This window comes from Hypanus sabinus, chromosome 8, assembly GCF_030144855.1.
Source record: "Hypanus sabinus isolate sHypSab1 chromosome 8, sHypSab1.hap1, whole genome shotgun sequence".
NCBI lineage: Eukaryota > Metazoa > Chordata > Chondrichthyes > Myliobatiformes > Dasyatidae > Hypanus > Hypanus sabinus.
Window position 1 is genome coordinate 169080135 of NC_082713.1, and position 16195 is coordinate 169096329.

Here is a 16195-nt window from a genome sequence, read left to right on the forward strand (position 1 = left end):
ACGGTTGAACAGAATCACTTTTTGTCTCTGCTTAATTATGTTGAAACGTTTCTATTGTCAGGAAGAGAGCATGGACGGGGCTGGAACTGTAGCAGACAGTTTTATCCGTTACTCTTCTGAACACAGACAGAGTCGTCTCCATTGTTCAAACCTCACCCCACCTAATGCATGTAGGCAAACACAATGGCATCAAATCTGCTCACCGTCAGCTCATAAGTATAGTCACAAGAAAGTTAGCCGCCTCACTTAAAGGCTCGACGTTGTGGAACTGAACTTTGCCTGGTTCCTGAGGTGACCTGGAGCAGGTCAGCACTCCAATTTAAGAGACCGGAGAACAGCCCTGGGCTCTTGTCTGCCTCCAGGCCTCGCTATGAACTGTTAGAGTCACACCATTCTCTGTGGCTGTTTCCCTGGCAAATGTCTATCTCGATGGCAAGACACACCATTTTCTGTTAAAAAGAAAAAAAGATCACTTCTTAGGAAGTCAACATTGGTTAGCAGAACCGTTGTGGAGGCCCCCATCAACCAGGACATGCCCTCTTCTCAGTGCTTCCATCAGGGAGGAGGTACAGGAGCCTGAAGACACACACTCAATGTTTCGGGAACAGCTTCTTCCCCTCCACCATCAGATTTCTGAATGGTCCTTGAACCCATGAACGCTACATCAGTATTTTTTGCTTTCTTTGTGCACTACTTATTTAATTTCTATGTACTTATCATTATAATTCATAGTATATTTCACATATTGGACTGTACTGGTGCCACAAGACAAAATATTTCACAATGTACAGAATGTTAGTAATAATAAACCTGATTCTGATTCCTTCTGTCTGTACCTCCTCCAGGCTTACAACCTATCAACCACTCTGTGGTTAAGCAACAATTAATCAATTCAGGTGCTCTAAAAATCTCGGAGCCCAACATTCTCTGGCACCCTACAAAGGTCTGAAGAGCTTGTTATGACAAGTTTCACGACCTATGTCAGTAATAATGAATCTGACTTTGATTCTGTGAGTTATTGTCTAGCGGTTTCAGCACAACAGATTGAGCCTCTCAAGTTCAGTACATTCCATTGTTTCACTGACTGGGGATGAGTTTTTGTGCATGCCTTTCGGATGTGAAGCATAGAACAGCACAGGAACACATTCTTCAACCCACAATATCTGTCCTAAATTAAACAAAACCCCTGCTCCCTGCAGACAATCCTGGGATGGTGGGTTGATCATTACAGAGGTTAAACAGACTAGGTCTATTCTCCTGAAAGGACTTGACAGGGTTAATATTTCCAGCTGCTTCCCTTTAGAGAGGGTGCAGTGAAGGTTTACCAGGATACCACCTGGATTGGAGAGTGTTTCTTATGAGGATAGTTTGACTGAGTTAGGGCATTTCTCTTAGGAGAGAAGGCGGATAAGAGGTGACTTGACAGAGGTGTATAGATCGACCGGGCAGCAAGAGACACTTTCCAAGGGTGGAAGTGGCAAACACAAGGGGGCATAATTTGAAGATGATTGGAGGATAGTAAAGGGGGACATGTCAGCGGAAGGATTTTTTATACAGAGTGGTTGTGCACGGAATGGACTGCCAGGTCTGGTGGTAGAGGCAGATACATTAGGGATGTTTAAAAGACTCTAAGAGACTTTGTTGACTACAGCTCGGCATTCAATACCAATACCCTCTCAAAACTAAGCTTTAAGACCTTAGCTGCAATGCCTCCTTATGCAATCGTATCCTCCATTTCCTCAGTTGCAGATCCCAGTCTGTTCAGATTGGCAACAGCATTCCCTCCACAATCTCCATCAGCACAGGTACACCACAAGGCTGTGTGCTTAGCCCCCTGCTCTCCTCACTTTATACTTATGACTGTGTGGCTAAGTACAGCTCCAATGCCATTTTTAAGTTTGCTAATGACCACTTCTGTAGGCCAAGTCAAAGGGGGTGACAGATCAGTACATAAGAGGGAGATTGAAAATTTGGCTGAGTGATGCCCAAGCAACAACCTCCTACTCAAGTTCTGCAAGACAAGCAGCTGATTATTGACCTCAGGAGGAGGAAACCAGAGGTTCATCGAGGGATCAGAAGTAGAGAGGGTCAGCATCCTTTCAATTTCTCAGTGATATCATTTCTGAGGACCTGTTCTGGGCCCAGCATATAGATGCATTTATGAAGAAAGCACTGCAACACCTCTACTACTTAAGAGCTTGCAAAGATTCAGCATGATTTCTAAAACTTTGACAAACTTCTATAGATATGGAGAGTAAATTGACAGACTACATCACAGCCTGGTATGGAAATAACAACACCCTTGTGCAGAAAACCCTACAAAAAAGTTGTGGATATGGCCCATTCCATCACGGGTAAAGCCCTCCTTATCACTGATCACTTACACAAAGTGTTGTTGCAGGAAAGCAGCATCCATCATCAGCGATCCACATCAGCCCAGGTCATGCTCTCTTCTTGCTGCAGAACTTCAGAAAGAAGGACTCACATGACTAGGTTCAGGAGCAGCTATTTACCCTCAGCCATCAGGCTCTTCAACTAATGGGGATAATTTCACTAAATTACACTTGCCCCATCATTGAAATGTTCTCACAACCTATAGACTCACTCTCAAGGACTATTCATCTCATGTTCTTGATATTTATTGCTTATTTATTTATTATTATTACTATTTCTTTCTTTTTGTATTTGCGTAGTTCATTGCCTTTTGCACACTGGTTGAACGCCCAAGTTGGTGCGATCTTTCATTGATTCTATTATGGATTTATTGAGTATCCCTGCAAGAAAATGGTGATATACATGTACTTTGAAATTTGAACTTTGACATCCACAGTATAGTAGATTTTCAATTGTCCCATTCAGGCCTAAAGATTGAATTTCTGTGGAGGTCTCTTTACACTTGTGCGATAATGGCTTTACATAACAAGTAGGATCACTCTGCTTGACAGGTGAGACTTGTGGCTGTGAAACAATCACAGATTCTGGGGTCTCCTCCATGGTGGTTGTAAGAGTTGACTCTGGAACTGCAGGAAGTAGTTCTAACAGTTCTGGCCAGCTTTCTTCTTTAACAATTGGCTCTGCTCTCCTCAAACGGTCGATATATCATCTCCACAGACACAATCTCCACTGTATAGGAGAGTGGTGCAATTCTGTCCTTAATCTATCTGAGTACCCACTTTTGATCACCTCTGTAGTCCCTTGCCCATTCTGCTTGTTCAGGAGTGAAACATCGAACCTCCTTGTTTGAGGAGCCTTCAATTTGGCTCAGATGTTTGTCCTGCCTGCTCCTTCTGAGATTGGCTTTGAGGAGATCCAGGAGTGAATGCAAGGGGTGACCCAGAGGCAGCACAGATGGTGAATTGTTGGCTGGGGAGCGTGCTGCATTGCGGTGTGCAAGGGGGAAATTGGTGAGCTTTGATTCAGTGTCCTTGTAGTGCGTTCTGCTGACATTCTTTAGGCTCTGGACAAACCTTTCCACTAAGCCATTTGTCACTGTGTGGTACAGTGGAGGTGTAATATATCTTATTCCATGCATCTTCAGGAATGACTGAAACTGTTGTGCAACATACTGTAGTCCATTGTCATTGACTAAGTGTTCTGGAAAACCAGTCCTTGAATAGAGACTTCTCAACACGTCAACAGTGTGCAAGGCTGTAGTGGAGGCTGTTGGGAACACTTCTTATGTAAGTCACATTGCTTGTCTATCGTTAGTTTTTATATTGTAAATCTCAAGCCTATCAGTCCTATGTCACTCTCATCATTATCAGATTTTTTATCAATGGCATGCAGATTAGTGCTCTTTTTGAATCTGCAACTTGACTTTTATCTTTTTTTCTCTTCCCTGTGCAGTCCATTTATTTTTTTTCTCTGCCCAACATGGTTTTTGTACATGTCCTGCTTTGTTGCAGTTTTTGCATGTTTCACCTTTAATCCTGCATTGGTCTGCTATATGTGACCCTTTGCCACAATGGTAACACAACTTGTTTGGCCAGGCAGGTTTTTGTTTAGAAGTTGTGATTTTGTTCACCCTCACTTTCATTCTTAACTGCAACTCGCTTGTGTTTCTGGCTGCTGTTTCTATTGATACAACAATTTACACTGTTCTTTTAAATGTGAGCTGTGCTGCACTTAGAAGCCATTTTTTAATGCTTTCTTGTAAGATTCCACAAACTAAACAATCCCTCAGTGCCTCAGTAGTCCATCACTGAGCTGACAATGCTTGGATAATTTCTTCTGTTTAGCCACATACACTGAAATGGACTCCCCTTCCTTTTGATTCTGCTTATGAAGCCTAAAGTGTTCTGCAATCAACAATGGTTTTCAGTTCTGAGACCTCCCACATTATGTTCTCAATATTAACAAAGCTCATTTTGACTAGTGTGGTTAGAGCGGTTAAACTTCTGAGCAAACTCTATGCCTTTTCACCTATTGCACTCAGTAACACTGACACAAGCATTTTATTGGCTGTTTCATTTGCTTCAAAACACTGCTCAATTCATTCAGTATACATCACCCAGTTATCTGTTGTGTAATTGAAAACATCTATCTTCCAATATAGCCAGCCATTTCTGCTTTTTTAAAATTAGTATTATTATCATCTCATACTCATTGTTTATGTTCCCATGAATATCATCCATTTTCTGCTTTTTTTATCATGAATGTCTTTTTTTCTCTTGTCCCTTCTGAAGAAAAAACTCTGCAATAGGTAGGCAATCATCTCAGGTTCATTTCAAAACTATCTCATTGCTGCTGTTATGTTTTGCAACTCCAGAAACTAGTCTCCAGAAAGAGCAACAAAGGACCCTGAGGGTACTTATGTACTTAGATTTACAATAGTGAGGCGTACTTCTTTACATATTCAAGTTATTATCAAAGGATGTATAGATTGCCTTGCTTATCAGTTCATCCTACTAGCCGGCACAGAGCACAGCAGCTGAGGCAGTCTTCGTAGCCTCAGCACCATAGCGTCGACCATCGTGGAGACCAAGCGAAATTGGCTGTCATTCCCATTGACACCCTGCCTTTTCAGTCTATCTGGGCTGGCATTTAAGTTGACCCAACAGCTGCTCAGCAAGAGGCTCCAACCATATATAAGCCATAATGAATTAGGTAAGCAACCAAAGAATGCTTAATCAAACAATATGTACAGAAATATTAAACACAGTACAGTATGTGTCTGTGTGCATGTGTACGTGTGGGGGTATTACATCAGTGCAGCAGAATTCAGTTGTCTTGGATCTCCTTAGCCATTGGATCCTGACTCTAACAAGCTCATTTGGAAGCCAGTGTTCGACAATCACCAAATTGAAAGCAACCAAGCACTAGTACATATCACCCTCTGCCTCTAGCAGAAGCAAGACCACCAACCACAGCGCTTCCCCCCCCACCCCAAATGCCAAAGCTCGGTCTGATTTCCCCCAATATTAAACACTCCTTACTTTGTCTTTCTTTAACAGTGGCTTCATGAGGTCATTGATTGGAAACATGGATCTAAAAGCTTTGGACCTGAAGCTATACCGAGCTAAGGTAAGGGCACAACTCAGATAACAAGTAAGACCATATGACATTGGAGCAGACTTAGCCATTTGGCTCATCGACTCTGCTCCATCATTCCATCATGGTTGGTTCATTATTTCGGTCAACCCTGTTCTCCTGCCTTTTTCCCATAACCTTTGACACCCACACTAATAATAAACCTGTCAACCTCTGCTTAAGTACACCCAATGCCTTGCCTTCCATAGCTGACTGTGGCAATGGATTACACAGATTCACCACACTCTGGTGAAAAAAATTACTCCTCATCTCTGTTCTAAATGGACGTCCCTCTATTCTGAGGCTGTACCCTCTAGTCCTAGACTCAACCACTACGGGAAATATCTTCCCACTATATGAACCTCCTCTGGACCCTCTCCACATTCACTCCATCTAGGTCTTTCAATATTTAATGGGTTTCAACGAGAATCCCCCCCATTTTTCTAAACACTGGCAAGTACAGATCCATAGTCATCAAACGCTCCTCATAAGTTAGCTCCTTCTTTCCTGGAATCATTCTTGTGAACCTCCTCTGGACTCTCTCCAATGCCACAACATCTTTTCTTTGATAACGGGTCATTATACTCCATGAAGTCTGATCAATACAAGTAAGTAGGCCGTTCTGTCATAAGACCATAAGATATAGGAGCAGAATTAAGCCATTCAGTCCTTCGAGTCTGTTCTGCCATTCCATGAAAATTGATTTATTATTATCCCTCTCAATCCCATTCTCCTGCTTTCTCCCTGTGATCTTTCACACATTGTGTAATCAGGAACTATCAACCTCTGCTTTAAATATACTCAATGACTTGGCCTCCACAACTGTCTGCGGCAATGAATTCCATAGATTCACTGTCCTCCCACTAAAGAAATTCCTCTTTATCTCTGCTCTAAATGGATGTCCCTCTATACTGAAGCTGTGCTCTCTGGTCCTAGACTCAACAACAATGGGAAAAAATCCTCCCACTATATGAAACTCCTTTGGACTCTCTCCAATGCTAGCGCATACTTTCTTAGATAAGGGGCCCAAAGCACCTCACAATACACACCCCTCTTTTATTATTTATATAGCTGAAAAAAAACTTCTGATATCCTCATTTATATTATTGGCTAGCGTGCCTTCATATTTCATCTTTTCTCTCCTTATGACTTTTTAAAATTTCCTACTGTTGGTTTTTAAACACTTCCCAATCCTCTAAATTCCACCAATTTTTTGCTTTATCATATGCCCTCTCTTTTGCTTTTATGCTGTCTTTGATTTCCCTTGACACCAACAGTTGCCTCACCCTCCATTTAGAATACTTCTTCATCTTTGGGATGTATCTACCTTGCATCTTCCAAACATCCCCCCCACCAAAACCCCAGCCATTGTTGTTCTACTGTCATCCCCGCTAGTGTCCTCTTCCAATCATCTGGCAAACTCTTCTCTCCTGCCTCTTTGACTCACTCTAATACTGATACATCTAACTTCTCCCTCTCAAATTGAAGAATGAAATATTTTATATTATGATCACTGTCTCCTAAAGGATTCATTTACCTTAAGCTCCCTAATCAAATCTGGTTCATTACACAACACCCAAACCAAAATTGCCTTTCCTCTAGTGGGCTCAACCACAAGCTGCTCTAAAAAGCCATCTCATACACATTCTACAAATTTCCTCTCTTAGGATCCAGCACCAGCCTTATTTTCCCAATCCACCTGCCAGATGATAATTCCATTACTATCGTGACATTGTCCTTTTAATATGACTTTTCTATCTTCCATTGTAAATTGCAACCCACATCCTGGCTACTGTTCAGTGGCTGCTGCCATCTGCTCAAGCCCATTTAACTCAACAGAATTCTCAAATGCAAACAGAGTGGGTGGCAAAGGCTTGCATTTATATAATGCCCTAAGGAACTTCACTGGGGAGTGTCAGGGAAATGCATGATCTGAAGCTCCATGGACTGGCCTGAGGGCAGCTGATAACATGCTTGGCCAAAGAGTTTTGTTTTCAGCGAGGACGAAGAAGGAGAGGGTAAGAAAAGTTTGGGGTGAGAATTACAGAAGATAGGTCCATTAGTAGCTGAGGGCACAGCTGCCAGTGGTGGAGGGATCAAAACTGAGAGGGCAAAAGATGGCATGATTAGGTACAGGGAAGGTCTGGGTACCCTCCAAACTGGTGGCATGAACATTGATTTCTCTAACTTCCCATAACTTCTCCCCCTTCTCTTTTTCCATTACTCACTTTGGTTCCCCTCTCACCTCTTACCTTCTTGTCTGCCCATCACTCCCTCTAGTGCCCTTCTTCCCTCCCTTTCTCCCATGATCCACTGTCCTCTCCTGTCAGGTTCCTTCTTCTTCAGCCCTTTACCTCTTTCATCTATCACTCTCTATAGTTATAGAGACATAGTGTGCTACAGCAGAGAAAAAGACCTTTCAGACCATACTCAACTGTTACTCTGCACAGACTCATCTACCAACACCTGAGCCATATCCCTCCAGTTCCCTCCCATCCAGGTACCTATCCAAACTTCTCTTAAATGTTGCAATTGAACCCGTTTCCACCACTTCCACTAGCAGCTCGGTCTACAGTCTCACCACCCTCTGAGCAAAGAAGTCCCCCTCATGTTCCTCTAAAACATTTCAACTTTCACTCATAACTATGACCTCTAGTTCTAGTTTCACCTAACTTCAATGGAAAAAGCTGCTTGCACTTACCCTAATTATACGAATCTTAATTTTATATACCTTTTATCGATACCCCTCATTATTTTATATGCCTAATTTTCCTCTAGTTTTGTACTCTAAATTTACTAAGCAGTACATTAACTGTAGTAACACATTTACATAAAGAAAACTGCCACAAGAAAGCAGTGTCCATCATCAAGGACCCCCACCATCCAAACCATGCTATCCTCTTGCTACTACCATTGGGAAGCAGGTACAGGAGCCTTAGATCCCACACCACCAGGTTCAGGAACAGTTATTACCCTACAGCCATCAGACTCCTGAACCAGTGTGGATAACTTCACTCACCACAACTCTGAACTGATTCCACACATCAGGCTCCTGAACCAGTGTGGATGACTTCACTCACCCCAACTCTGAACTGATTCCACACATCAGACTCCTAAACCAGTGTGAATAACTTCACTCACCTCAACTCTGAACTGATTCCACACATCAGACTCCTGAACCAGTGTGGATGACTTCACTCACCTCAACTCTGAACTGATTCCACACATCAGGCTCCTGAACCAGTGTGGATGACTTCACTCACCTCAACACTGAACTGATTCCACACATCAGGCTCCTGAACCAGTGTGGATGACTTCACTCACCCCAAAACTGAACTGATTCCACACATCCAGCTCCTGAACCAGTGTGGATGACTTCACTCACCCCAACACTGAACTGATTCCACATATCAGGCTCCTGAACCAGTGTGGATAACTTCACTCACCCCAACTCTGAACTGATTCCACACATCAGGCTCCTGAACCAGTGTGGATGACTTCACTCTCCTCAACACTGAACTGATTCCACACATCCAGCTCCTGAACCAGTGTGATGACTTCACTCACCTCAACTCTGAACTGATTCCACACATCAGGCTCCTGAACCAGTGTGGATGACTTCACTCTCCTCAACAATGAACTGATTCCACACATCCAGCTCCTGAACCAGTGTGGATGACTTCACTCACCTCAACTCTGAACTGATTCCACAACCTACAGACTCTTCCAAAAGATTCTATCACTCATGTTCTCAATATAATTTATTATTTACTTATGTATTAATTATTTGGAAAGTGTGTCTTTTGCACGAGTTGCCTGTCAGTCTTTGTGTGTAGTTTTCATTGATTTGATTGTATTTCTTTGTTTTCCTGTAATCTGCAAGAAAATGATTCTCAAGGTGGTATATGATAACATCGATGTATCTTGATGATACATATGCTTTGAAATTGCATTGATTCTCATGTAACATTGCTCATGTGATACCTGGAAGTAGCAAATGGTGATGCGTAATTGGTTTGTATTTAGATATCACCTTAGTTTGCCTCAGTGAACATGGAGCCAGCAGGTCCTTCTAAATTATAGTCATTTTGGTACTAATTACTGCTGCAGTGTAATGTCCCGCAAACAACAGTTTCCAGTAATTTGTCTCCTCTTCCCTTTCCCCCATCTTCAGTTCCCCACTCTGACCGCTTATCTCTCCTCACTTGGGTGTCACTTCCCTCTTGAGCTCCTCCATCTTCCCTTTCTTCCGTGGTCCACTCTCTTCTCCTATCAGATTCCTCACTCTTCAGCCATTTACCTTTTCCACCTCTCAGATTCTCACTTTATGCCACCTCCTCCACCCACCTGGCTTCACCTATCATCTTCTAGTCTGTCCTCCATCCCCTCCCTCCCACCTTCTTACTCTGGCATCTTTCTCCTTCCTTCTCTGTCCTGATGAAGGGTCTCGGCCCAAAACATGGACGTTTATTCATCTCCTCCAGCACTGTGTGTGTTGCAACTAATAGTAGATTGTTTGAGGTATCTTTGTTGAGGGGTAAGTTTTGCCTTGGCCTTTGGAAAAGCCTACCTTGCTCTTCAGAATGAAGATATTTGATCTTTTGCAGCTCGGATGCACCTGGGTTAATGTGACAGTTAAAAGACGCCATGCCCAGCAATGCAGCATCCCCTCAGGTCTGATTCAGAAACGTTGGCTGCATTTGCGAAACTGGTCTACAGCAGGGCTCCTGGACCAGCATGGATAACCTCAACACTGAACTGATTCCACAACCTATAGACTCACTTTCAAGGAGTCTTTGGAGGAAAGGAGGATGTGATATGTTTTAATAGAGGTATACAAGATGATAAGAGGCACAGATCAAGTGAATGGCCAGAGCTTTTTTCCCAGGGTGGAAATGGCTAAAATGAGGGGCATTATTTTAAGGTGATTGCAGGAAAGTATAGGAGGGATGTCAGAGGCTATTTTAAGAGTGAAAAAACAATTCCAATTGAAGTTAGAGATGGAATTGGATACATATCAGCTCTGACAGGGTTTGCAGGCCATTACTTCTTATAAGGTGAAACCTACCATCATGAATGGCCATGATGCTTCACTCCCAGATGAGTTCAATGTATTTTATGCATGCATTGAAAGGGAAAATATAACTACATCTGTGTGAATCCCTGGATCACCTGGTGATCCTGTGATCTCTGTCTTGGAGGCTGACGCCAGAATATTTTTCAATAGGCAAGGTGTCAGGTCATGATGGTGTACCTAATAGGGTATTGAGAACCTGTGCCAAGCACCTGGTGGGAGTGCTCAAGGCAACTTCAATCACTCACTGATGCCGATGGGGTTTCCCACCTGCTTCAAAATGGTGACAATTATACAAGTCCCCAAGAAGATCAGGTTGAGCTGCCTCAATGACTTTTGCTCGTTTGCACTCACACCTACTGTGATGAAGTACTTTGAGAGGTTGATCACGGCCAGAATCAGCTCTTGTCTAAGCAAGGACCTGGACTCACTGCAATTTGCCTGTCACTACAATAGGTCTACAACAGATACAATCTCACTGGCTCTCCACTTGGCCTTGGATCATCGGACAACGGCAATACCTAAGTCAAGCTGATGTTTATAGACTACAGCCCAGCATTCAACACAATCTTACCCTCAGTTCTAATCACCAAACTACCAACCCTGGACCTCTGTATCTCCCTCTCCATCTGGATCCTTAACTTCCTCACTGGGAGACCACAGATCAGAAATAACATCTCTTCCTTGCTGACCGTCAACATTGGCACACCTCAACGATATGTGCTCAGCCCATGCTCTGCTCTCTCTACACCCGTGACTGTGTGGCTAGGCACAACTCAAATGCCATCTATAAATTTGCCAATGGTACAATTACTGTTGGCAGTATTTCAGATGCTGACAAGGAGGTGTACAGGAGTGAGACAGATCAACTGGTTGAGTAGTGTTGCAACAACAACATTGTACTCAACATCAGTACAGCCAAGGAGTTGATTGTGGACTTCAGGAGGGAAAGTCAAGGGAACAGACAACAGGCCTCAAAGAGGGATCAGCAGTGGAAAGGGTGAGCATTTTCAAGTTCCTGTGTGCTAATATCTCTGAAGATCTTAATTAGGTCCAAAATATTGTTGCAATTACAAAGCGGCTGTATTTCCTGAGGAGTATGAGGAGACTCCTGCTGTGGAAAGCATTCTATCTGGTTGTATGACCGTTTGGCATGGAGGGGCCACAGCACAGGACTGGAAAAAGGCTGCAGAAAGTTGTAAACTCAGCCAGCTTTATCATGGCCACTAGCTTCCTCAGCATCCAGGGCACCTTCAAAAGGTGATGTCTCAAGAAGATATCATCCATCATTAAGGACCCCCATCACCCAGGACATCTGCTCTATTCATTGCTGCCATCAAAGAGGAGGTACAGGAACCTGAAAACATACACTCAACTTTTCAGGAACAGCTTCGTGTCAGATTTCTGAACAAACAATGTACCCATGTATACTACCTCACTGTTTTTGTTGATCTCTTTATGCACCACTTATTTAATTATATTCCACATTGTAATTTATAGTTTTTATTATTATGTATTGCAATATTCTACTGCCACAAGACAAACATTTTCATGACATATGCAATAATATTAAACTTGATTTTGATTCTGGTAGCTTTTTTTACACTGAGAGTGGTAAGTGTGTGGAACGCACTGTCAGGGGTGGTGGAGGCAGGTGCATTCGGGGCATTTAAGAAACTCTTAGATAGGCACATGGATGATTGAAAAATGGAGGCCTATGTGGGAAGGAAGCGTTAGATTGAACTTAGAGTAGGTTAACCATTTGTCACAACATAGTGGGCCAAAGGACATGTACTATACTGCAGTGTTCTAAGTTCTGTGTAACTTACAGTCTCTATTTTTTATTATTGTTTATGTGTCTTCCTTTGCACATTGGTTGTTTGTAGTCCATTATTCATAGTTTTTATTAAGTCTATTGCTTTCCTTTACTTTCCTGTGAATGTCCAGAAGAAAACGAATCTCATGGTAGAATACGGTGATATATATGTACTCAGATATATTCACTGTGATCTTTTACTTTGATGACCTTTCAACCCAGGAGATGTGACTGTCCCACTGACTCTGACCACTTGAGGCAGTTAGATTGGATCGTAAGACATAGGAGCAGAACTAGACCGTCCAGCCCATTGAGTGCGCTCCACCATTCCATCATTGCACTGATTGATTTATTATCCCTCTCAACCCATTTTCCCACCTTTGCTCTGTAACCTTTGACGCCTTTACTAACCAAGAACCTGTCGACCTCCACTCTGAATGTACCTCATGACTTGGCCTCCACAGCTGCTTGTGGCAATGATTCCACAGATTCACCACTCTCTGTCTAAAGAAATTCCTCCTCTTCTCTGTTCTAAAGGGCCACCACTGTATTCTGAAGCTATACCCTGGAGGCAACGATCTGCTTGAGGCAGCTCATCTGTCTGCTGAGTTTCAATCTCCCCTTGCAGTTCCAATTACCAAATGGCTTCTAAACTTTCTGAAACTTAGGAAGGGAGAGGCTGCCCTGACCACAGTCCTTTATAAAGAACAGGGACAAGCGTCCTCCTCAGACAGGTGTGTGACTTCCTGCATTGTCACTCCGTGCTGCCGTAAACTTTATCTGCAAGCTTCTGGTTTCTGAATGGCACTGGATTTGGATTGCAGGACCAGAGGAATGCGGTGGAGTGTGTCTGTGACCCACCATCGCTGTGCTCCCTCCTCCCCAGGCTTCCAGATGCCCTGCTGCAACCGACACTTTCCCGAAACCTCAGAAACCCAAGGAGAAAGCTAAATGAATGAGAACTTTATGCTGGCAAACTGGATGCCCAGAGTGTGCATAAGGCACCCTTCACAATGGTCTTCTGGCAATCAGAGGGAGATTATGTCCTGATAAACCTGTGGTAATTACATCATTGAACCCTTAATCCTCAGTCATCAAAGGAAAACAACTGGCTGGCAATTAACATTTCCACAAGAGCCAATGCCAACAGAGAAACCTGCTCAAAGTTAACCCTTGGGCTGCTTGCAGAGTTACAGGAGCATCAAGTTGTTAGGGCAGAGAAAGAGGCCATCTGATCCACCATCCCATAAGCCCCATACCCCTGGAGATTACTACATTATTCAAGATTCCACATTGTTTAATGTAATTTCCAGGAGAGAAGTATAAAGGAGAACAAAATAATTGTTACTCCCAATGCAATGTACTTCTAAAAAACCCTGTAAAAGCTAAATAATACAATGATAATAAAAAAGCACAATAAATATAAAAAGATACAATAGTTTTTATACATAGGTTGATTGTCTGTGACATTAGACTGTACATAAGGTGACTGACAGGAAATAAAAAGTCGTGGTGGATTTAGTGGCAGCAGTCTTAGCAGAGTGAAGGGACAGAGGGTTTTTGGGGTCCCTGTCCATAGATCCCTGAAAGTTGCCATGCAAGTAGCAGGATGATTAAAAAGGCATGTGGTATGTTGGCCTCCATTAAAGATCGAAATTCAAACTAAGTTTTATTATCAAAATACATATATGTCAGCATATACAACCCTGAGATTCATTTTCATGTGGGCATACTCAATAAATCCATAATAGAATAATAACCATTGGAGAATCAATGGAAGACCATCCAACTGGGGTGTTCAAATAGAGTGCAGAAGACAACAAACTGTACAAGTACAAAAAAAAAGAAACAATAATAAATAAATTAATAGATAGATAAATAAATAAATAAACAAACAGACAAACAAACAATAAATACATTGAACATGCAATGAAGGATCCTTGAAAGGGAGTACATTGGTTGTGAGAACATTTCAGTGATAGGGCAAATGAAGTTGAGTGAAGTTATGCCTTTTGGTTCAAGAGCCTGATGGTTGAGTGGTAATAACTGTTCCTGAACCTGGTGGAGTGAGTCCTGAGCCTCTTTCTTATCAGGGACAGAGCTCAACAGCCGGTATTTAATGTTAGACCATAAGATTATTGGATACAGGAGCAGAATTAGGCATTTGGCTCTTTAAGTCTATACTGTTGTTCCATCACGGCTGATTTATTATCCCTTTCAACTATATTCTCCTTCCAGTTCTATAAAACTATATTCTGACCACACTTGGAATATTTGTGTTCAGTTCAGGTCACCTTGGAAGGATGTGGAAGCTTTAGAGAGGGTGCAGAAAAGACTTACCAGGATGCTGCCTAGACTATATAGCAGGCCTTATGAAGGTAGATTGAATGAACTAGGCCATCACTCTTTAGAGTGAAAGAGAATGAGAGGTGACTTGATAGAGGTGTATAGGCTGATAGGAGGTACAGATAGAATGGATCGCCAGAGCCTTTTTCCAAGGGTGGAATGGCTAATAAAATAGGGGCATAATTGTAGGGTCATTCAAGGAAGGTAAAGAGGGATTTCAGAGGTAAGTTCTTTACGCAGAGGGTGGTGGGTGCATGAAATGATGTTGGTAGAGGCAGACATATTATAGATATTTAAGAAGCTCTTAGATAGACACATGGATGCTTGGAAAAAAGAAGACTATGTAGGAGCGAAGTGTTAGATTGATCTTACACGTGCTGTACTGATCTGTTCAATGTTCTGTAAGTCTGTTCAGTTCCTTTCCAAGGGCACTGGTTGGTTATATTTCCACTGCCCTTCAGGCCTTGGGTTTCAGACCATTTCATGCTAAAAGGAGAAATGCCTTTGGCTAGAGTGTGGTGAATTTGTGGAATTCATTGGCCGAGATGGCTGTGGGGACCGTCATTGGGTATATGTAAAGCAGAGAGTGATAGGTTTGTGATTAGTACAGACATCAAAGGTTACAGGGAGAAACCAGGAAAATAGGGGTGAGAGAGAAAATAAAGAAACACATTAAAAACATATCCCTCTAGCACAAGGGTTCACAACCTTTCTTATGCCATGGACTCCTACCATTAACCAAGGGGTCTGTTGACCCCAGGTTACGAACCTCTGCTCATGTCCTTTGCCCAAAATGTTAAATCTTGGGAACCCCTTCTCCGTCTCACAGTCTGTAAGTGGTTATACCTGTGACCATACCTGTGACCTGTGTTATACCTGTGACCATGGGGTTCTCCTCCAAGTGCTCCAGTTACCTCCCACATTCCAAAGTCATACTGGCTAGCCTTCCTAAGTTGTGGGCATGCTATATTGGCCAGAAACATGGTGCCACTTGTGGGCTGTGTTGGTTGTGGATGCAAACAGCACATTTCCCCCTTGATTCTCCCTTGATGCTGTTGGAGGATAGTACAAAAGTTCTGGCTCTGTAGTTTGCAGATTAGACTGTAGTTTGATTGGACTCATTTGATTCTGTGTTTTTATATTCTGTCTTTTCACTCATTCACGCATGTGTAGAGGATTGATGTTCTTGTTGCCATTTGCGCAGTTTGTTTGTTTGCATGTGGGATGGGTTGCTGGGTGGCACAGCTCAGTGGGCCAGAAGGGCCTACTCCACACTGTATCTCTAAATGAAATAAAATAAAATAAACAAGATGGAGGGTCCATGTTATTACAGAACAGACACTAACAAGGACAGAAGGTTGACGGACTGGCAGAAGGCAAAGAAAGTGCCTTTTCTGGTTGGTTGCTGGTGACTAGTGGTGTGCTACAGG

General features: G+C 42.7%; 1 protein-coding gene across 18 annotated transcripts in view; it reads left to right on the forward strand.

Moving 5' to 3' along the window:
* LOC132398701 (uncharacterized) overlaps positions 1-16195 on the forward strand; it is a 173400-nt gene that overhangs the window by 143891 nt on the left and 13314 nt on the right. For 13 of the 18 annotated variants that reach the window (XM_059978493.1, XM_059978494.1, XM_059978500.1 and 10 more), the window contains one exon: positions 5454-5523. The exons of 2 other annotated variants lie outside the window; for them this stretch is intronic. In XM_059978493.1, the coding sequence (XP_059834476.1) occupies positions 5454-5523 (70 nt within the window). 3 more of the 18 variants (XM_059978503.1, XM_059978506.1, XM_059978497.1) reach the window with 2 other exon arrangements.